The following is a 21,662-nucleotide window of genomic DNA, read 5'->3' on the forward strand; positions in this document are numbered from 1 at the left end:
TGCAGGGAAGAAAACTCCAGGGATATCTCAAATGTTAATGTTTTGTTTTGATTTTAAAAGCTAAACACACAACTGTAGCATGGGGTCCCTTATCTCTGACACTTCAAGGCAGCGTTGCAGTGAGAATGGTGTCTTGTTATGCCACCACCCTGAGGAACCTCCTCCAGACTCCTGCCTTTGGATGCCACCAGAGAAAAAAACAGCAAGATTTCTGGCACTTATGTTTCATTATCTGACTGCTGCAGGTTGGCAGCAATCACGGAATAAATTAACCCCATCTCCAAGAGCATGGAAATAAGGACACAAATAGATAACTTTCAACAAAGTAAATTAAAAGTAAACATCAGCCCTTCCAAAGTGCTGGGCTGATTCTCTGTGTCACTAGGGCTTCCTCCTGCTGGCATTACATGGTCATAAAATAGATGTGGATGGCACTCATGTCAGCGGTGTGCCCATTGCATCAGTGCAACCAAATGGAATGCAAATTAAAACTGCCACTACCTTTGTAAAGCAGAAATAGCAAAGGGTTTGTCTGCAAGAGGACAATGAGCATGATTTGTCCAAATTACTAAGGTGTGCATTTGAACTATATTAGTTAAATACAATGATAGTCTCATTAAGAATTAAAAATGGCATAATTAAATTCAGTTTAACCTAATTTACTTCCAAGGTAAATCACGATGCAGCAAAGACCCAAAAGATTTTACCGTAAAGATCTGATTCTACAAAAGGCCAATGACTGAGATACTGAAGGGTAAAAGAAGTTAAATACTTAGAGATTCATAAAAATTGCTTTGGTCCATGTAAAAGAAAAGGGAAAACCTATGAAGATGCTACAGATGTGTGCTGGAAAAAAATTTTGAGTGCAGTAAACAAATATTTACCGAGCTAATGAGAAGCTCTGGGGCATACTGAATCCAGACTCTAGATTCTCCAAGTCCAATTTAGAATCAGGGCTCCCTGTGTTTCCACAGCTTTTGGAGCAGACAGCCACTTTATATAAAAGGCAGCTTGCTAGGGAGGCACATTCTCACTAAAAGTGGAAATTCCAACCATCCCCCGAGGCCCCAGCAGCCAGAAGGACTCAGGCCAATGCCAGTAGCAGCCGTCATGGATGTATAATCATCACTTGCTCTTTGCCCAGTATTCCACATTCCTGCAGGGCTAGAAATTGGAGCTCTTACACAGGTTGTCCTCAAGAGATTTTGGTATTTATTAAAATTTTGGGAGAAATCCATTTTGGTTATTTTTTTCTTAAAAGTTTCAGGAAATGCAATTTCAAAGAAAAATGCAAGAAAAGGCTGCTGATTACAAAACAGCATTGATTTTGTGGAGATTACAAGGACAAACAGCTGGAGCCTCTGTACCTTCTCTATTGCAGCTCTGAAAAAGAGCTAATGTTGGAGATGTTTCCTGAGGAATGACAAATGGTACTGAAGCAGCACATGGCCCCAAATGCCACCATCTGAACAGCAGCAGCTCAGCAAGCTCTGACACTGCCAAGCATGAGGGGAGACAGCCATTCACACCTGTGAGGCTGGTGCTTCTACACTTAAAACACAAAACAAAGAAGTAGTTATTTATTTTAGAATTTAGAATTAGCTAACAAAATAATCCTTGATGCAAATAATGTAGGTCCTCCAAGGCTCTAAAATGGATGAGTAACAACAACTCAACACATTTTCCATGGGCTCAGCACAGCACAAACAGCCGTGCGCTGGGCACATTTGGATGTGCTGTTCCTTTCCCTGCCCTTATCTTTAGTGCATACTGTAATTTGGAGAAGAATTGGGCTGGAAAAGTTACAGAAGGCTGTTTTGCTAACTGAGCAGTCAGACCTCAGTAACTCTCAATCCCTCCCATATGCCAGCACCATGGGCAACTACTATCAGGGGCATCTCCAGCAGATCCCAGAGGGAGTTTGTTTTAATTGTGGTTTTATACATTTTTATACATCCTGACATCTTCACCTACAGTCCTGTTCTTCTTCCCTGCTTCTGGAAAGGAACACTTTTTCTGGAGAAATGATGAGAAGTGCATTCAGAACAGGCATCACCTAAGGCTCTCTCCCTTAACCAACTCTCCCAAAGCCAGAGCTCACAGTGAGCTGCCCACACCAAGTTGTACCTACTTTTTGTGACTACACCTTCCAGGTGGATGATGTTGGGGTGGTCAAACTGCCCCATGATGCTTGCTTCTCCCAAGAAATCTCTCCTCTGTTTCTCTGTGTAGCCCACCTTCAGGGTTTTGATAGCCACTGGAAACTCACGCTTTCCCTGCAGCTTCAGCCTCCCACTGCAGACTTCCCCAAATTCACCTGCAGAAGAAAATGAGGAGGAACAGGATCACACCACATCAAGGGAACACATGCTGCGCCTGTGTCTACAGGATGCAGCACAGCCTTGGCTGATGGAAAGCACAAAGGGCTGCCCTGCATTCATGGATATGGACTGCTGAACACTGCAGTGATGACTATCTCCAGCAGCCACTGCACCACAAGCCAAGTAATTCATAAGCACAAGAAAACTTAGAGTAAAAACGTAATTTTCCTATATTTAAAGAGTTATGCTTTATATTCCACTGGGCTTTCTTTCTCATTTAATATTCTTGTCTACTATATGAAAGAGTTATGTCATATCCTATACCACTGTCCTGTGTGGATAGCTGTAAAACTCAAACCACTTACTTCTTAACCCTCCTTTGGTAAGTTACATGGATGGAAAGCTGTCAGCCTTCCACAGTAACATTTATTTTTATAGAGCTTTAAGAGTTTTATAAACTCTTTACAATTTTATTACTACCTTTCCCAAAAAGTAACCTAAATGGGTTTTTTTCTGCTGAACATTAAATTACATCCAAACCCACAATTTCAGAAGATAGAAAATACTCCTAAGGTTGGATGCAAGTCCAAACAAACAGCTTTACTGGAAATAAAATGGGAGTTTCTTCTTCTAACCAAGGAAGTTTAAAGCTTTGGACTTTGGCTTGTGGTTTTTTAATGTCGCAGGTGACATCTTATTTTTAATATTTGCTTCAAGAGTGACCTTAATATTGGGGGATAAAAAGGTTCAAATGGTAAAACGAATGTGAAACTTAAGTGACTGCTTTCCCTCAGCATCCATTGAAATAGCGCAGCTGACCATTTGTGACCATTTTCTAGACCATTTTCTGAATTTTCAATTCAGCCCCTGAATTTCAAAACCGCAGTCAGTGACAGGTCTGTCCCAAACTTCAGCTGGAACACGCTCACCTTCACTTGCAGGGTACCTAACAGCTCAAGTATTTCACAGCCTTTCCCAGATCGCTCATGTTAAGAAAGCCAACCCTTCATGTTGCAAAAGGGTCATGGAATGCATCTCCATACCAGCTCCGATAACTCTTTCAATGGTAATGCATGAAGCTTCAATTTCCTTAGCAAACTCGTGGACAGCTTGATTAGGGTCCTCGTAGGTGTGGGGGTCCACATAGGTCCTCACTCCAGGCAGCTTAACTGCAAACACAAATTAAGCACATTTAATGGCATACATCATCATGCAAAATGGGCATTACACACTCCTGTCCCTGGCACTCTGCTCTGCTGGAAATTTATTTCCATGGTGAAAATGAGTATCATTCTTGAAAATTGATATTTAGTTTATATGTGACATATGTGCAACTTCGGCATATTTAGCAAAGCACAGGAGTGCTCAGCTGGAATGATGTGCAGCTAAAAATCATTTTTGGTGCTGTGTGATGGGTTTGTCCAGCATCTGGTAGAAAAGGATTCCGTTCTGGAACTAGAGAGGGTACACCAGGAGGAAAAGTACAAATAGCAGAACGTTACAGGAGTAACTTGCAAAGCAAGCTGGATGGATGGGGGTTGATCGAGAGCTGAAATAAATTATGCCCTACCAGTCACACATCAGCTAATCAATCACCCACGTTATTTCAGATGGAGTTACTGAGATTTAAAAGAACTGCATATTTGCAATACAAAGCCTGTGGGTTGTATCAGTATGAATATAATCAATAGCGGGCTTTTTCTCCAGGACTTGAGAGGGGAAAAAGTATTTTCATTATCCATATTATAAGTTTGTTTTGACAATCATTAAGGCTACTCACATGAAGAATTGCTCATCAGTCTAATGAGACAGCTACATTACACTGTGGCTCTTAATTGATTTGCTTCCTGCTGCCTTCATTACATAGCACTAATGGAAATTTGACTTTCACTCACAACGTGTTTGCCTTTTCCGCCCCAAAAGGCACCTCACTGTTACCCAACCCCAGATCCCACAGCTCTTGATGAAGGAAGGACTGATAGCAACCACAAGATTTACTTTTTAGTATCAATGCAGAGGGGTTTTCTATACAAGAGCATTAACACAACATTTCTGAAAGCTTCCTAGGTGCAGAAATAGGTGTTATTCCTCACACCTCTGCAGAGGCATCCAAGCTGAAGAGCAGAAGTGGGCTTGGTTCTCACAGCTGCCTGGGGCGAAGCAAAGGTTTCAAACAGGTATTTTGGACTGATGCATCCAGACCACAAAAATGTTGGGTTGTTATGTGCTGAGCAGAAAAAATTAATAACATCTTGGCTCACACAGCAAAGACAGAGGAACAAACCGAAATGGCTCACTAGAATGATCTGGTGCGTACAGGTGTGAATAGCTCAGCACATATAAGGACTGTTCAAATCTTCAGTTCTCTGTGGGGCTTGCAGCAGGGGCAGGGGGGAACTTCTGCACAAACAAATTTTTTGTCAATTACCACCAAAAGCAGATTTATTTTTTTTCTTCAGAAAACCACCTCTCAGTTGAATTTCTCATTACCACAGAAAGCCAAAACCACATATATATGTTTGCTCTTTACTCACTGTGGCCATTATGAAAATGCATCTTTTCTTCTTCTGGATCTTGCTTAGCCTTGCTATAGCCACATCGCCTGGGGAAAAAAAAAAACAAACCACAACAGAAGAGTATTTTTGTCTCTGGTATGGCAGAACTCCATTCTTTACTTTGAATCACACAATGCACAAAAACCCAGAGCAGTGACAAACCCAACCTCTCTGGTGGCTCTATTGCTGCTGTCCCAGTTTTAGCTCATCAGACTGGTTGCAATTTCCCAAATGGGATTCAGGGCTCAAGGCCCATGGATTTTCAATTGGACTTGTGTTTTCAAATCCCACAGATGCTTCCAAAAACTCCACTCTACCTGACATTTAATGCAGTTATTTTTAAGAAGAAGAGAAAGCGGAAACAGGAAGGACAATGAAAGGGGAATGGGATGAAACATTAGAATTGCAGAAACAAAATCTCCTGGACTGCAGAGCTTTTGCAGGCACTGGGGTGTATGTCTCGCATGCTCCCCTTCATCCACTGTGCATTTGGACAGAACTTTAAATTATGGTATTTTAGAAAATGGCCTTGTGTAAACATTAACATCTTATATACATGCAAAATAATGACTTAAAACAAAGCAAAACCAAACCCATTGCCTCACTGCCTTCAGGTGTCTCCTACATATTGTTGGCTCTGCACAGCATTTCATGCATATCTCCTGTCTTTCCACAGGGGAGCTGCCATTCATGGGATCCCCCCTGCCCAGCAGAAAAAACATGGAAGAAGGAAAGCTGCCTGACCTATCCTGCTCCCACATTAGTGCCCGACAGTGCAAGGACAGTGCTGGACACTACCATGGAGTCGCAACTACAGTTGTATGCAAGTTGCATCTCCCCCGGGGAATCTCCTATTAGTTTTTGGTTGCTCTTCCCTGACTCTTCACTCTTCTCATTGGTTTTCTAGGTGATAGTTTTGCATTAGCATTAACTGTCTGCTTTGGTGGCATTTCTGAGATCTGCTTCACTTAGACATCCACATGGAAGCCCCAGGACAACTGCAGTGGCAAGAAAAATTGCTACACGCACACACACACACATTTAAAAATACAGGACAGGATGACGTATGTAGGATACACATACATATGCCTGTCCTTCCAAGGACCTGATAACAACTGGAAACAGGAACTGGATCATCCTACAGAAAACTGCATGAACATGAGACTGAAGGACACTGCTTGGTAGAATGAGAAGCCTGGAACAGACGCCTGCAAGCCAGCCAGCATGCACTAGCTGGCACACCTCAAAGAAAGCCTCAGGCCACCAAGAAGCCACTTACAGCTGAGAAACCTCTCTTCCATTACTTCTGTGATTTTTGAGCTAGGGGCATGCAAGCACTCCAGCATCACTCACAGCAAGGAGCAGCATATGATTAGCAGGAACAAAACTGCAGTTAGGAGGAGGCAGTAACAGGCATCTGCATGAAACATGCTCTCAGCATGAAGTCCTATTACAGGGAACTGCTGTCTGCCCAGATGCAAGGGGCCAAGCAGCCTTTTGGCTATAGGATTCTGGCACTGGGTTTGTGAAATGATCACAATTACAGACAAAGGCCTGGACACGATGAGACCCCAACACTGAGCTGGACTCAGGAGAGCTGGATGCTGGACAGTTGAGGAGGGGAAAAGCAACATGAGCTTCTGGGGCTATTCCTGGGAAGAAGAAGCTTACCTTGGGGAAAAAGGAGACCTGTGATACAAGGAGAGGAAGGAAGAAGAGATTGCAAAGGTTGTGCAAGCACAGGGGAACGGATCAAGAAGACAAGGGAAGGCTGGCAGGCAGTCTGGGGACGCAGGCAGGGAGATAAAGAAGTTGCACTTGATAAGCAGCCAGGCTATACATGCAGGGCATGATTTCAGCATCAGCAACCAAGCTAAGACCATAACACTTTGAATGCAAACCCCACAAGAACAGCACTGAGGTGCCCAGAGATGTGGCTTAGTTATCTGCATGTTGGTGCTCACTGCCTTGCTCTAAAAGCAGTACAATTTCCTGAGATGGGGTCCTGCATCATTAACTCAAAACCTAGGTACTAGGTGTACATGGAGACTCTGGGAGTAAGGGTCATTTCAAGGCACATTCTGGTCTTCACAAACCCTTGGTGAAAATGGGTTCTTCTTCTTCTTCATCATATGACCTCCCCTCTACTAAATAGAGAGATGAGTCTCAGTATCAAGTCTCACTTCTGGCAACCCCATTTTTTTCTGCTGCAAGTTGCTGAAGTTACATCAGCTTTCTGCAGAGCTAACTTTTCTGGATGGAGGCATATGACTCAGTTTGCCTTTTAAAAATACACAAATAACTCAGCTCATCCTTCTACCAAAAGCACGTATCCGATACTTCTGTTTTGCCTTTTGGAGCAAATGCCCTTATCTCTTCCTCAGGCTTGGAGCATTTTTACTTTGCCTGTAAAAATGCTTTTCTAACATCATCCTTTCTATGACCTACATCATCCTTTCTTATGACCTACATTCCTTGACCGTAAATATGGGAGACAGAGAGACGCCATCCCCTGCACAGAGTGATCCAAGCACACCTTGCTGCACAACAGTCCATCTTTACTGCCCAGGGATGCACTCCAAGGGCCAACACAAACCAGTTGGCTGCAGCTGCCCTCTCCTCTTGAGCTGGATAACACATACAGCAGCACATCACATTAGCATACAAAATCAGGCTCTGGGACGCCTGAAGCATCGTTAAAACAAGCCTTGACAAGACACATCAAAGTGAAATGGCAGCTAGTGGACTGTGACTGTCAAGCAACAATTGGGTGTCACTAATAAAGCTTGCTGCAAAACCTGCCATCCCTTGTGCCCTTCACACACTTTCTCAAACTACCCAGAGTCCACACTGACTGGGGCCAAACTGCGCTTCTTCCATTCTTGACCTTCAGATGCTTTAAATAACACACACAAGCAGTTTTTTCTCCTGTCTTCCCCAACTAAATCCCATAAAAATCTGTAAGTTTGGGTTAACAGTCCAGAGTCGCTTTGTGAATCTTACTGGCAGATCAAAGTATCTAAATATTGTGGCTTTGCAATATATTTTGGGCAAAAAAAAAAAGCTCTCAATTGTTTGTGAAATAATCCATTTCAGCATGTGCATTTGCTCTTAATATTTATTGGCTAAGCTGTGAGTCAAAAGCTCTGATGGAAGACTCATTCTCTACTTTATTATCACTGTACAAACCATAGATTTCCTATATCTTTTCTGTATCATGCACAGCAAAAGCATAAAGATCCTGACACTCGCTTCATCTCCCACTGAGCTGGAGACGTTCAGCCAAAGAGGTAACATAATTCAGCAGCACACCTGAATCTCAATTCATTTACTCCTGTTGTGGGTTTGTCCCAGTTTCTCTATGTGGAAAGCAGATGCCTTCCTTGCACAGCTCTGTGTTTTTCAATAAAAGTATCAGAGGTAAAAAGAAAAGTGAGACTTTAAATATTCTTAAGGCGTCATGTCTTATTTAAAAACTACTTGCAGATTGGCAGGCAGCTCATAAAATATTTATGGAGCAGATTATAAAAGTGAAGTTATAAAATGATCCCTATATAGGTTTATAAAATATAAAATGGACAGGTAGAAAGATGAACAATCCAGCTGGGAAACCAATGCCCACTACCTTGCATGACAGAAGCCAATTCACAGAGAAAAATCCTTCACAAAGCGAGGCAGAAAGATGCTTGCTCTCCCTGGACTGATGGAGATTCTTTTGTTTCTGCCCTGTGTTTCAGGATACCCTTGCTGGGTTGTGGGTGGTCCTTTGGCCAATCGGGGCATTCCCCTGAAAAGCACAGAATGCCCAAGGGAAAGAGTTTTCATCTCCCTAGCCAGGGCCACCATTCTGGTCACAGCCCAGCAAGACACAGCCAGGGGACTCTGAACCTGGACCTTGGGTGTCAAGCTCTAGGTAGCGATGTGAAAAAATATTGATATACTTTTTTTACAGGCATAGGCCAAAGCATTTCAGCACACAGCCAAGGCATTACTGGAAGTGCAGGTGGGGACAGCATTGAGACATCCCTGATGAGGAAAGGGACTTCACCTTGCCAGGTGCAGTCAGTACCATCGAACAGGTTGTGCCCTGAAGCAGCATGCAATCCCTCATCCCAGTCTTGCAGAGACCTACACATGTATTTAATCTCTCAAATATGAGATAAACGAAGCATAGGCACTTCTCTGAAACAGAGACAAAACACTTTTTTTTCAGGGGTGAGACCTTCACTCAGAAGCATGTCTTTTACAATAAATCAACTTAGAGGGATGCTTCCAACCCATCTCAAGCTGTCACTTTACAAGAGGTTTGCAAGGACTGCAAGGTCATTGTTTACAAGGGGTTAGTGCTTATTTCAGACTATTTGTTCCAAGATGTTAAAGCAATAGAGCTGCATACGTGTTGCAGCGCAGGATCGTGTTCCATGCAGAGGAACAAACAAACATGGATCTCTCCATCTGGCCAAGATCCTGTTGCCTCAGCTCATGTGTGGAGACAATAACTTGTTCAGTGAATAGCTTTATCCTTGATAAACAATGCTAATACTGAGCCAGAGGCAGAAGACTACCACTAGTGATGTTAGTTTGTGTTCAGCATTTGCCTTTGTCGCTTGCAATCCTAGGATAAATTCAGTATCAAAAAACCAGGGAATACTCAAGGAACTGGTGTAAACTGAACAGCTTCTATATTGGAAGTTGATTTCCATTTTTCTGTTCACTTTCCTCTTGCACAAGACCAAAAGAGCAGTAAAAGGTCTGCTGATGACAAGCCAAGACCTTTAGCTCAGTTCAGGAGATCCAGGAGATGGCTGGCCTGAGAGGAACTGGGCAGATTCCCTTCCAAAGGGCTGCAGGCTCACAATCTTCTCAGTTGCTTTCCCAGCACTGCTGTCCCCCTCTACACTTGTGTGACCCTGTGTTTGACCTCTGATTAACTTGGATGCCTTACAAAGGAAGTTTCACGAATCCAGCAGTGGTATTTTTAGCCTTTAGTCCTTCCCTGCCTTTGCGCTGAATGACTCCTTGCTTTCCTAAACCACCGCCAGAACAATTAAAAATAATTTAAACAAGATACCGTTTTCCCCTCTTGCAGGAAGCTCCCTCTGAAGTGATTTCCATAATCTCTCTAAAGAGGTTGTCATGCCTTTCCACAGCACAGCCAGTGGCGTCCGTGCCTTGAAGTAACTTCTCCCATTTCCCCCTCCCAGCCTGCTCCTACATTGGTCTCCCTGCACCTCAGGAGGAAACCTGCAGAGGGTGTTTTCCAGGTCAGCCAAGTTTTCCTTGTGCTTCCTTTCTTCTTCATAGCCATCCAACTCCAATCCTGGTCCTCTCTGAGAACTATTTTCCATTGCTGTCATCCTCCACTGGGGGCCTTGCTTGAGGACATTTGAAGCATGACTTGCAGCCAGGGACTGCCTCGTGCACTGGTACCACAGGCATGACAGATAGTAGAAGTACTGCAAGGTTTTCTTTCAGAGCAATCATTGCCAAAACAGTGGTCCACATACCAGAACAACTTTTTACAGGCATCCTTGATGCCTGTAAGGCAAGGTGAGCATCCTTGCCTGCTAAATCTGGTCTTAAGCACTGAAAAGTCACAAAAAACCAAGTAAAAAATGCTCCACCAGAGGGAAAAACCAAAACCAAAACCCAGACTCCTTCTCTATCAAAACAAAAAATATAGCACCAGAAGACCAAAAATGGTCCACCTTAGTGACTGCTGTGCCCCACAGCAAGGAACTGCATCATGACCCAGCTACCACCATGCATCCCCCAGAAAACACAGCAGAAGAGTTCCACACCTCTCACCAGCTATGCTGAGAAAACTTCCCAGTTTAACAATGCATATGGGATGTCTCAGAAATTCTGTGGTCCCAAGCAGCTATCTGATGGGGATGGTGATTCCATGCGTCTCTTAGGAGGCTTAGGAAGAGCTCTGTCTACACAAATATTACAGCTGATTCTTCTTTGGGAAGCAACTCAACTGGCATCCAGTCAAACCAACAGAAATTAAAATCACCCCTCCTTTGAGCAGTTAGAAAAGGGGAGTACAAGAGAGCAGAAGGTGGTGAGGCAGCCCAAGTGGTGGCAGAACAGGACAGCATGCAGCATGGACACGCACCTCAGGACACCCGCAGGGATATGCCCACTGCTGCTGGAGCATATCGGGGGCAAGCAGCACCATGGCATTGCTGTGTATGTCATACACTGCCCTCTGTGTCCATGACATACACTCCATTCCACTGGCATGCATGTCACATGCCACCAAATAAACACTTTCCTGCTCCCGCCTGCCCCCTGCCTCCTCTGGGGACACATTTCCTCCCCCCAGCCCCTTTGGATGACAAGAAGCAGGACTGGATGGGTGTCCAGCATCCATGGTGTTGTATCAGACACCTGCTGCAGTGTCTGGATTGACCATGGCATAACACAGCAGGTTTTTGCCCCTAAGATCCCTGCTCTTGCTGAAGATGCACTCTGCTTCAGGTCACAATATTTCCAGTTGTTGAGATAGACAAGCTGGGTACAGAGACCAGATGAGAAAGTGATTTCCAGGCCAGTACAAGAAAGGAAGGGAGAGGCAGACTGTGCACAGAGAACACGGACGGAGGACACGGAGTAGGAGCCAGCACGGGTGGGAACACTGACCATGTTAGGCTCGGATAGGCAACAGCACGCAGAGAAGAAGCCCACCCACAGCCATGATCGCAGCAACTGAAAAGCAAACAAAAAGGCCCAGGATAAGGAATAATCCCACCGCCCTGGCAAGGTGCAAATACATTCACAACATTTCTATATGTATTTTCTTCCTTCTTATTGCATTTATTATTTGGACCTGAACACCCTGGGCTCCAAAAGTTTCATTGCATGTGCTACTGTTGGTGAAACATGCCTTGGGGAGAGTGTCTAGATCCTGGTGCTGTAAAGCAATTAACCATGTGCTTCCTGTACTGGAGTACTACCATCAGGATTAATGGGGCCACCCATGTGCTTAAACTTAAGCACCTGCCTTGAAGCAGGCAAAGTGACTTATTTTCCACAAGCGTGCATGTGGTACAATAACAACTGCCTTTAAAAAAGGAAAAGCACTGGATGAATACGAGCCCTGCTTTTGCAGATCCTTATGCATGTACTCACAGAGCCCTTTCTGCATCTCCTTGTGTCAGGGAAGCTTTGCACATGTTAAGTATCTGCAGAAGCAGGACCTTGTGAGAGCATTCAGCCTAAATAAACTCGAAATATGGTGAGCTGAAAGGCACTCCATGCAGTCACAGCTTGCCTTTGAAGGCTGCTCAGCCAATACTTTAATCAGACTATGGGTTTGCCTGGCATCAGTTCTCAACCCAATGCTGGCTGCTGCACCTCAGTATTTGCCCTTTATTCCTTGTCAGAGAACTTGCACGCACAATTTTTCTGTTACCAAATCTATTAAGATAGTTCATCCTGGAAAAGAACATAGTGCAGAAGAAACAACAGGAAGGACTTCAGTACGAGCAGGAGCCCAGTGGTGCAGGTAAACTCAAATTAAAGTCAGCTGAAGATCTCTTCATTTCTCCTCAGTCATCACAAGAAGTCATTCTTGAAAAAAATCCTGTGCACATCAGATTTTTATACAGTATGACTTACAATGCCTAAATACATTAAAATCGTTTATTTAGACAAAATTAACATTCTACAACTGCATTGCCTTAAATTATGATGCAAAATAAATTCAGGCATGCAATGATTTACAGAATTATACACTGGATTATGTGCTTACTTAAATTAAAACTGGTGAAGAATGTCTTCTAAGCTCCTTTTGCATCAGCAAAATAACTCGCTAACATTTTCTAAACAGCAATGCCAATATCTCTAACTATAATTAACAATATTTTCTATTTTCATAATGCCCCAGCTTGTTCAGTCATACTAATATGGAAGGAGATCAGCCTTCATTAATCCACTCTGTAGATCCAAGTTAACACCAGAGATCCAAAACTCAAAGGTACACAAAGGGAAGCCAAGCACTAAATATCTTGAGTCAATTTTGCCATTTTCTTCCTTTAACCCTGCAGGATCTGAGCGCAGGGAACTGGTGCATCTCCAGAAGATGAGTTTGGCTGTGACCCTTTAGATCATGTTTCAGCCTGGAGGTCCCTTTCCCCCTGGCATTTTCTAATGCTGCTGCCACCAGACCTTCCCACACCTCCACACCACTCAGCATGCCAAGTCAAAGTTTTCCAAACAACTGCTCAATTAACATGAACAGCAACCACTTCCTTAAAATGAAAAGAGCTCAACGCTTCCCTGAACAAAGAAAACTCTTTAAGAGCTCATCAGCAACAGGGCTGCTCTGAGAGTAAATCAGTTCCCTGTGCTGAATCCAGATCTCACTCTTTATACAGAGTAAAAACGAAATGTTCAGGTGCAAGAGAAATGTACTTCAGTATAGCCTTGCTCCTACAAACCCATCAGCTGTGCACTTGTGGTCAAAATACTCTGAGGTTTAGCATTAGGGGAAATCTAAAGTGCTTAGAAACAAACTAAACAGGATCAGCAGACAATAAAATTCACTTTCCGGTCCACGGAGCACTTGGTTAGGTAAGTGAACTTACTAATTGCTCTCAACAGTCAGGACAAAGGAAGATTTACTACTTGAGTTAAAAGGATGGCTTGATTTAGCAGATAAACTTCAAAATATAAAAATCCTGAGGCAAGTAAAACCAATGCTAAACTCAAGCAAAGCCATCATGCATCTTGTAGCCACTGGATTTGGGTGCCTGATGGCTTCTAGCAAGGGCCCAGCTCCCATCTCCTTCTTTCCTGCAGGGCTTTCTTAGTCTAAAAACTGAGGAGCTGAAAGCAAAAGCCTTCCAGTCAAGATCAAATGCTATGGGTAAGACTGAAATGCTTTTTAATGAAATACAGCCGGTCTTCTCCAGGGTTTTAGACCTTTAGCCATCAAGCTGACCTATACTGGAGAGCAGAGTTGAACCAAGCACTGCATATATCAATTTTATCTGCAAAGTCTCCTCCAACCTCACTGAAGCAACCAGCAAACTATGAGGAGAGCTAGTGGGGGCTGCTACTGGTCAGGAGCCCCTCTGATCTGCTGCAGGAAAACAGATGACATGTCCATGTAACAGCAGAAATTACTGAGAAAACACCTGCAGTGTTAAATCCCCTTGGCTGGGAAAGAACAGGCTCTGAGGCAACACCATCTCCAAAAGCCAAGCTTGCTTGAAACGAGGTGTGACACCTGCTTCTAGCCCCGCTTTCAAGGAAAGGGCTGCAGATGGGAAAGGAAACAGCAGAGGAGCCTGCAGCTGCAGTGACACCTCCAGGAGCTCTGTGCCCTGCTGGCACTGCCCTGCTCCCTGGCCAGCCCAGCTCTGCTGCTTTCAGCTATCTCAGGCACACAGAGACAACACTCCTCCTCTTCTAGATAAGGTCACCCCCACAAAGCTTATGTGCTTTGCAAACCCAACTGTCCAGAGCACAAACTTTAATAAACCTGTGCGAGGAGCACTTATCAACACCCTTGGCATTGTTTCAAACCCTGGGCTTGGTTAATGAAATGTATATATATCATGGGCCCCAGCAACTGTGCCTGCAATTAATGTAATTAATTTACCACAAGTTTGCAGATGACCCAGAGAGCATTTGGAATTAAACTACATTTTTAATGGCTAGATAGAATTCAGAGAGGCTCTGCCATATATAGATGTGGCTTTTAAGAGTTATAAGCTGAAGTCTTGGAATCGTGATAAATGGAAGTCTCATTTGTTGCTTTTAATAAGCTGCTCTAATGGGATGTTCTTCAGAGGTTTGCAATTAGAGACTGAAATACTTGAGGGTGCCTGGGAAGATTTTTCTAATCCCTCATACAGCCTTGAGTGATGGTAATGATTGCTTCCTGCATCTCCAGGTCAGGAGGCCAGCTCTACACCTAGCAATTCCTGAGTCAACATGCTTGCTCTAAACATCAGAGAAGTGCTATTACACACTGTGAGCTGCTAGGAATATATTCCCACTTTGTCCCAAAATGTACGAATGTTTAAGGAGTCACCTGCTCTTCCTGCTGAGCTATCCTGGCTCATACATTAAAGTGTGTCTCTGCACTGTTTGAGAGAAACTGAGAATGCAGAAGGCCAAGCAGATGACAGCTACGCAGTCACTATGGGGAAGGAAAACAATGTCTTCAGGGAAAGGAACTGCACTTGGAAAGACCTCTGGCATTATACTTTCCTATTTCTAAGACATAAAAAAGCAGAGATAACCTTTTTTCTAGGTAAGAGGCCAAATGCTGCTACATGGTGAAGACCCAGGGGAGGTCACACTTCTGATTTCAAAGCAAAGTGAAACATCCACATATTCAGAAGTGCAGAAGGACAAGAGTCTGACTTCCTTCTTCATTCTCTACCTGCTCCACAGTCAAGAGAAGACACTGTAAAATCCCACTTTCAAAGACTACATACACAAGGGGTGCTGAGCAGAAGCCTCCAGCTGCTACAAATTCCAGCTTGAAGGGCAGCCCAGTTCCCTTCTCCACGTGGAAACAGGACTTGCACAATGCCATCAAACGAATCCCCTGCAAGAAGGCGAGGAGGTTTCATCACTTACTGCAGCACGACGCCCCATTCTCCCTGCTCAGACAAAGCTTACGCTGGTTGATATCTACTCATCACAGTCCTTCCAGCCCATTCCCTTGGCTGCTGTCAGAGGAACTCAGAAATAACTTGGATCTTAGATATAGATTAGTTTTAGATTTGGTCAACTCTTACCTTCTGTCTGGGCCAAAGTCATCCAAAGGCAGATTAGCCTGGATCCTTAAACCCATCTTGAAACTGCAGACCAGACTGCCTTGTGGAGCCTGGTGAGTTTGCACAAAGCCAAAAAGTGTTTAGAGTAGAAGAGGAATGAGGTGTTGGAGCAGCCACATTGGACCAGCTGATCTTGACAGGATGTTAGAGATGGGTGCTGCAGGCAGCAGAATTCCACACAGGCCCCAGGAAGGCCTGACTCCGTGCAGAGGGGGCTCTAGAGCACTCTCCCTTCAGAGAGCTGCACTGTGCACCAGTGCTGCTCCTCCCTGGGAACATGTCCCAGCAAAGAGGCTGCTAATAGGATGGAAGTAGTGAAAACCTTGACCCCAACAGAAGCAGGACCAGATCCTGCCTGCTCTTGGGTGGATGGGAATTTTGACTTGGCAGAGCAGTAGCTTCCTCAACAAAATCCTTCCTCTTGTCAGGTGAATCGTGGGGAATATTTGGCAGTAGCAGCATAATAAAGTGGCTATAAATCACAGGAGACAATGTCCTGCAGGAAGAAGGAAGAGCAGGCAAGAATGCAGAGATAAAAATCCTTTAAAATGTCCCAACGAACAAAAATTGTGACTCATGCTGGAAAAATTCTCTATGAAAACCATTATCTATAGACTGTCTCCCATTTCCTACGGAAATATTGAAAAAGCAAACTATTTTAAGCCCTGACACAACCTGGAAAATAGGATGGGGGGAGGCTGTGGAAAATTTCATCCATTTTGACCTTACACATCACAGAAGGTTGTAAACACTCTCTCAGGACCTGGGATATAAACCACAATCTTTCACCCTCTCTATTCCCTGAAAGCCACTTTTTAACAAGATGCACATATTTGTGTCCAGAAAGTAGCCCTCTGCCACCAAAGGCACAGATATTTAAAAGTCTAAATCAGCCAAGGTCAAGGATGGATACGCTGGTGTAAGAGCCTCTAATTGCCAATACCCAGGTGGCAAGATTTGTCTTTGCTTTGTCTTTCAGAGGCTAGCTCCTTGCCAGAAGGAGACTTTCTATATATGCACAACACAGGGTGAGGAGGAGTTTTTTGCTGCTTCAATTTTTTTTCCCCTAAGTTCTATGAAAATCTCCCTCTGGTTCTTTGGAAGATCACTTGAGATGGAAAGGTCATCCATAATGGGTAGTAGGCTATAAATGCAGATGCACAGTTGACTTGGCTGTTTTGAACAGCTTTTGCAAACATGCACAGCATTGACCTAATATCTTCCCCACTTTACTCTGTAAAAGCTCATGCTTTTGTTCAGTGCTATGAAGTTTGAAAGCTTGAGGGACTAGAGGGACCAGCAGTCTCTTAACACTGACCCTAGGACCTTGTCTGTTTTGCAAAGAGGGCTGGGTTTGAAGGACAAAAGAGGGGTACTGCTCTGGAGCAGTTGTCTCCTCCCCAGACTGCTGAAAACCTGGCTCTTGACCTCAGTTTGTAGGGAGAAAGAGACTGATACCACACAGCAAAAACTGAGGCACTTTACTGCTCCCTGTGAGATGGAGTGCAAAGATCTTTGTCACTGGACTGTCTGACACAGACTTTAAAACAAAAGTCAGTAATGATTTTAATACATACTTCAGTCAGGAACAGTAATGGTAACAGACATCTAATTCATGTATTGCTAGGAAAGCAAAATTTATAGATTTGCTCTATCTGTAAAATGCACAGCATTTCTGAGAACCATAATCCCAACAAAACAGAGATAATAACAACTCTGTGTTCTTTAATGAAATACTTGTAGCTGGTTTAATAATAGATTTTCAATCCACTTCTCTTTTTTATGCTGAGACAACTACAGTCTGATTTAGTGAATCTCTTTGATTTGTAATCCCAATTGTTATATTATTAATATGTCCTTGATGCAAGGAGCAGGATAACTTAAAAAGTGATCAGTTATTTGGCTTGGCATTTATGACCTTGGTCAGAGGACATGTTATTTACAGGAAGTTTCCTGGAGCATCTGCAAGTGAATCAGCTCTGAAATGCAGCTTAATTGTTTAGGGCAAAGCACATTTAGTTTCAAATTCCCAGGAATCTCCAGCTTCAGACGCAAAGTGCATTTCCACAGATGGATGCTGACATGTGGAAATGCCACCATGGCTACTGTTCAGCTGACCTTTGGTTAGGGCCAGCTGCCAACGGGAAATGCCAAGCTGTTACTTACATTCATTCAAAAGAGGCCAGAAAACTGCAGAGACCTGAAAGCAAAGAAAAGAGGACAGAGGTGTGGCCCTGCCTTTGGGAGCCTAGCAAAAAATAACAGACTCCAGCAAACTCCTCAGCCCTGTGACTGAAACTCCTCACAGAACTGCCAGGAGCAGGACGACATTCACCTCGCGCTGCAGAGCTGCTCTCAAGCCTCTGCTTGCAGCAGCCTGGGACTGGGGAGGAGAGGTGCAAAGAGGTGCCATACAGCATCCTAGGGAGGAGGAGTATCCTGAGGTATCCAGGGCTTCTCAGGAACCTGGGAGCACCCTGAAGCCAGCACAAAGCAGCCTGTTTTCAAGAGCAGGCCAGGCTATGTCTTCAGTGCTGCAGAGCAAGATGGTTTTTCTCCTTCTCCTGCTCTCTTACATCAACAGAAAAGATAGAGCCTGGGCTTTGCACAGCTTGCTTGGTGTGGCAAGCAGTAGTGATTCCAGCTGGAGTTCAAAATAGATGCTTTCCTAATAGCAAATACAGGAAAGAATTAGGAAAGAAAATGCAACCCCCCTGGAACCAGGCACTGGAACAACACAACCACTCAAGAGGTTTAATATGAAAGCATCTCCCAGAAACAGGTTAACTGCTTCAGAAAGGGATTATCCCATGACTTGGAACATGTTTATTGTCCCTGCTGTCACAGCAGGAGAGTTAGTCCACAAATTGTCTTGAATCCCTATCCAAGGCAAAGCAGCACGAGTAACACATCTCCCTGGCATCTCTGCTTTCTTACAAACCAGAGCAATCTCTTTGATTTGTTTAATTTCAAATTGTCTGTCATCTTTCTGGATTTTTGGGGTTTACTTTGCTGTTCTCACACGTCACTCAATGTACTAGATGGGCTTTAAAATTCATGGGAAGTCAAACTGGCAGAGAAGTCCTGTGGTTTTGAAGCCAATTTTCTGATAATGGACCAAACTTTGGTGGGGGAGGCTTCTCCACCAGTTCCAAATGAGGGACTGTGGGTTTTTTCAGTTAGGGGAAGGGTTGAAAAGATAAAAATGGATGAGAAGTTCAGCTCCTTGTGCCTACCCTTTCCAGACATCCAGCGTGGCACCATGGAGAATGTTCCAGAAACCTGCAGCTGCCCTGGGGTCCACAGAGGGAAGTCTGGGTACAAGGTAGGAGGGTTAAGGTAGCAGCAGAGGCAGCAATAAAACTCTGGCCAAAGGACACAAGGGCTTTCATAAGCATGCCAAGAGATAAAGAGCTAAAAGGAAGCACATCCTGGAAAGCACATTAGGCAAGAGAACAGAAAGATGTAACTAATGAGAACTGCTGACAAATGGCTCAGGGTTTGCAACTGCTTGCTGAGACTAGAGAGAGTAGCAGAGAAAAGGAGACTTGCAAAGGTACTACCTCCTCAGAGGGGTACTGAGCCCTTGCCAGCGATTGTGGGAGAGCAGGAGGTGCTGGCAGCCACACAGTTCTGATTCCCTATGGCCACAGAGGGATGTACATTCCCCAACCTGTCACTCACCCCCCAGACCCTTCCTTGCAGAGGGGCCAGGTTACATCCACAGCTTCCCTACAGTCAAACACACATCTCCTGTTGCACCAATACAAGCACACACCCGGGCTGGGGGAAGCCAAGGTTCACATCCACCTGCTCTGACTGAAGAGGAACTTCAATCACAACCTCTAGGCTTTAAGGAGAGACTTGAATCCTGTCTAGAGTGTTCAGAGCCAAGTCTTCTGACTACAGCTTTCCTGTAGGCCCTGGTGTGAATTGCCCATTGACTCACCCCCCTCCCTCTCTGCTGCTGCATGCCTCTCATGCAGACAGGAGCATTTACTTTTCCATTTTTAAGCCCAACAAGTCACTCAAAGCAGACAACAGGAGCTCGAACAGCTGAGCTGGAAGAGACTGTCAGTCTCTGACCTTGACTGGAGATGAGTCTGGCAGCACACTTACCTTTCAAGACAGGAAATAACTGTGTCCGTGTCCTTCCACGGATGCCTTATGCCTGGGGACAGAGTTGCTCAGCCTGGCAGGATTTCACTGCTCTGCATTTGCAGACTGGCACCTTACCTTCTCTGGGAAATAAGACCCTCAGCCAACAAATTCAGTGCAGTTCCTCTGCATCTGTAACATCTCCTAATGTTTACAATATCCTGTAAATTACAGTCACCTTGCTAGACCTGAGCTTAGGACAGACCTGTATCATAAAAGCAACTGTGAGCTGATGGGTACCTTAGAAGCATAAATGTTTATTTTGCACTGAAAACAAATTCAGCCTTATCAGTAGATGTACTTCACAAAGCTTTTTGGAGTACTTCACATATGCATGGAGGATGTTGCATTGTTTGACTACTGCCACTAAAAAAAGGTACTAATATACACGTAGAATATGAAAAAACTGCCTTCCATGCTGGCTGCCAAACAAGTTTTATGTTGCAGTACAAACTTTTCCTGATACAAGCCAGATTTTGCCCCAGTACCACAATCTCTTGTTCATCAAAAAATTCCATCAACTTCCATTAGAGTTGTCAAAGATGGTATAGTCCAGGCTTTCATCACTTGCCTATGTTTAAGCACATGAGAAGTCAATGGGAAGGTTTGAGGCAGAGTGTCTCCCTCTGTGGGGGAAGCTCTCTGTGTGATTTACTAATGCTTGGGGGACACATTAGTATCGTACACATGAGAAATGAAATCCAGATCTGACCAAAATATGGGGCGTTTTGCCATTTTAGTGGCTTTATTCTCATTTTCTTTACAAGCATTTTCCTGAAGTTTTCTCCCTGAGCAAAGTCCATTGCAAGCTCTGAGTACAAACATATGGGGGTGAAGATATTTTACCTGTAATAAAATGTTCTGCTTATTTTTAAAGGAATGTGAAAACAGTCCTGGGAGAATCAAGTAAAATAATCAGGGCCAGCCCATACACAGATGAAAATCATTGGGAAGTGAACTACATCTGTGAGAGTGCCTTTGTCATTCCTGCTTGTCCAAACAGATCAATCAGCCCACCCTCGTGCTGTTTTACAGTGCTACTGCTTGACAGCTTTGTTCACATGCTGCTTTTGCCTAAATCACACTAATCAGCTGGTCAGATAAAAGTTATTGCAAAAGTTGAAGAAGTATAAATACACAGCTTCTTCTCTTACCTTCCGCTGAGAAGGAAACCGATAACAACAGCCAGCAGAATGACTCCCACTGTTACAGATACAACAATTATAGGAATCTGGCTCTGGTCGCTGGATGCAGCTACTGCTGAGATGAGAAACAGAAAATGGAGATTAGGGTTAAAATGACAGCACTCATATGAGTCTTTCTAGTGAGGCTGCCAGCAAGGTTTCAAGTCTTACCAGTTCGTTTCTTCTTTTACGGTTTGTGTTTTCCCCCTTTTGCTGTCTGTTTCTAGTTTGGAAAGGATATGGGTGGAAAGGAAACAAAACCACATGCAACACTAAGCCAAAAACCCAACAAGATTCCATCTCATTGCTCAATTCAGAAACCAAAGCATTGCAGGATGCAGCCTTCGAGTTTGTGAACTCAAGTTTTTCTCCCTGAGCTAGCTGCATTAGAAATCAAAGATGAAAACCCAACAGGCTCTCATTTGGATGAAAACTCAACAGTCAGAGAGAACATTTATGGAATGTTATTGCTAACAGACACAAGAGAAATCTACAAGATAAAAAGAATTACCTGCACTTCAAGAAGCTATAAAAAATTATAAACTAACCTCTTTGTGGCATCTCTATCACATGGCTGTGAAGTGCCCTCTGTAAAACAGGAATCTGCTAAGACATGTACATTGGTTGGTCTTTTTCCTGGCC

General features: G+C 44.0%; 1 protein-coding gene across 17 annotated transcripts in view; it reads right to left on the minus strand.

The window, feature by feature from the left end:
• Positions 1 to 21,662, minus strand: part of EPHA5 (EPH receptor A5) — a 195,789-nt gene that overhangs the window by 23,221 nt on the left and 150,906 nt on the right. For 5 of the 17 annotated variants that reach the window (XM_005484639.4, XM_074540973.1, XM_005484641.4 and 2 more), the window contains 5 exons: positions 20,991 to 21,093; positions 11,525 to 11,590; positions 4,856 to 4,923; positions 3,365 to 3,490; positions 2,132 to 2,317 (listed from right to left, as the gene is read on the minus strand). In XM_005484639.4, the coding sequence (XP_005484696.2) occupies positions 2,132 to 2,317; positions 3,365 to 3,490; positions 4,856 to 4,923; positions 11,525 to 11,590; positions 20,991 to 21,093 (549 nt within the window). Of the gene's footprint in view, positions 1 to 2,131; positions 2,318 to 3,364; positions 3,491 to 4,855; positions 4,924 to 11,524; positions 11,591 to 20,990; positions 21,097 to 21,662 lie in introns of all 17 variants that reach the window. The other 12 variants (XM_005484638.4, XM_074540972.1, XM_005484640.4 and 9 more) reach the window with 3 other exon arrangements.

This window comes from Zonotrichia albicollis, chromosome 5 (assembly GCF_047830755.1).
Source record: "Zonotrichia albicollis isolate bZonAlb1 chromosome 5, bZonAlb1.hap1, whole genome shotgun sequence".
Taxonomy (NCBI): domain Eukaryota; kingdom Metazoa; phylum Chordata; class Aves; order Passeriformes; family Passerellidae; genus Zonotrichia; species Zonotrichia albicollis.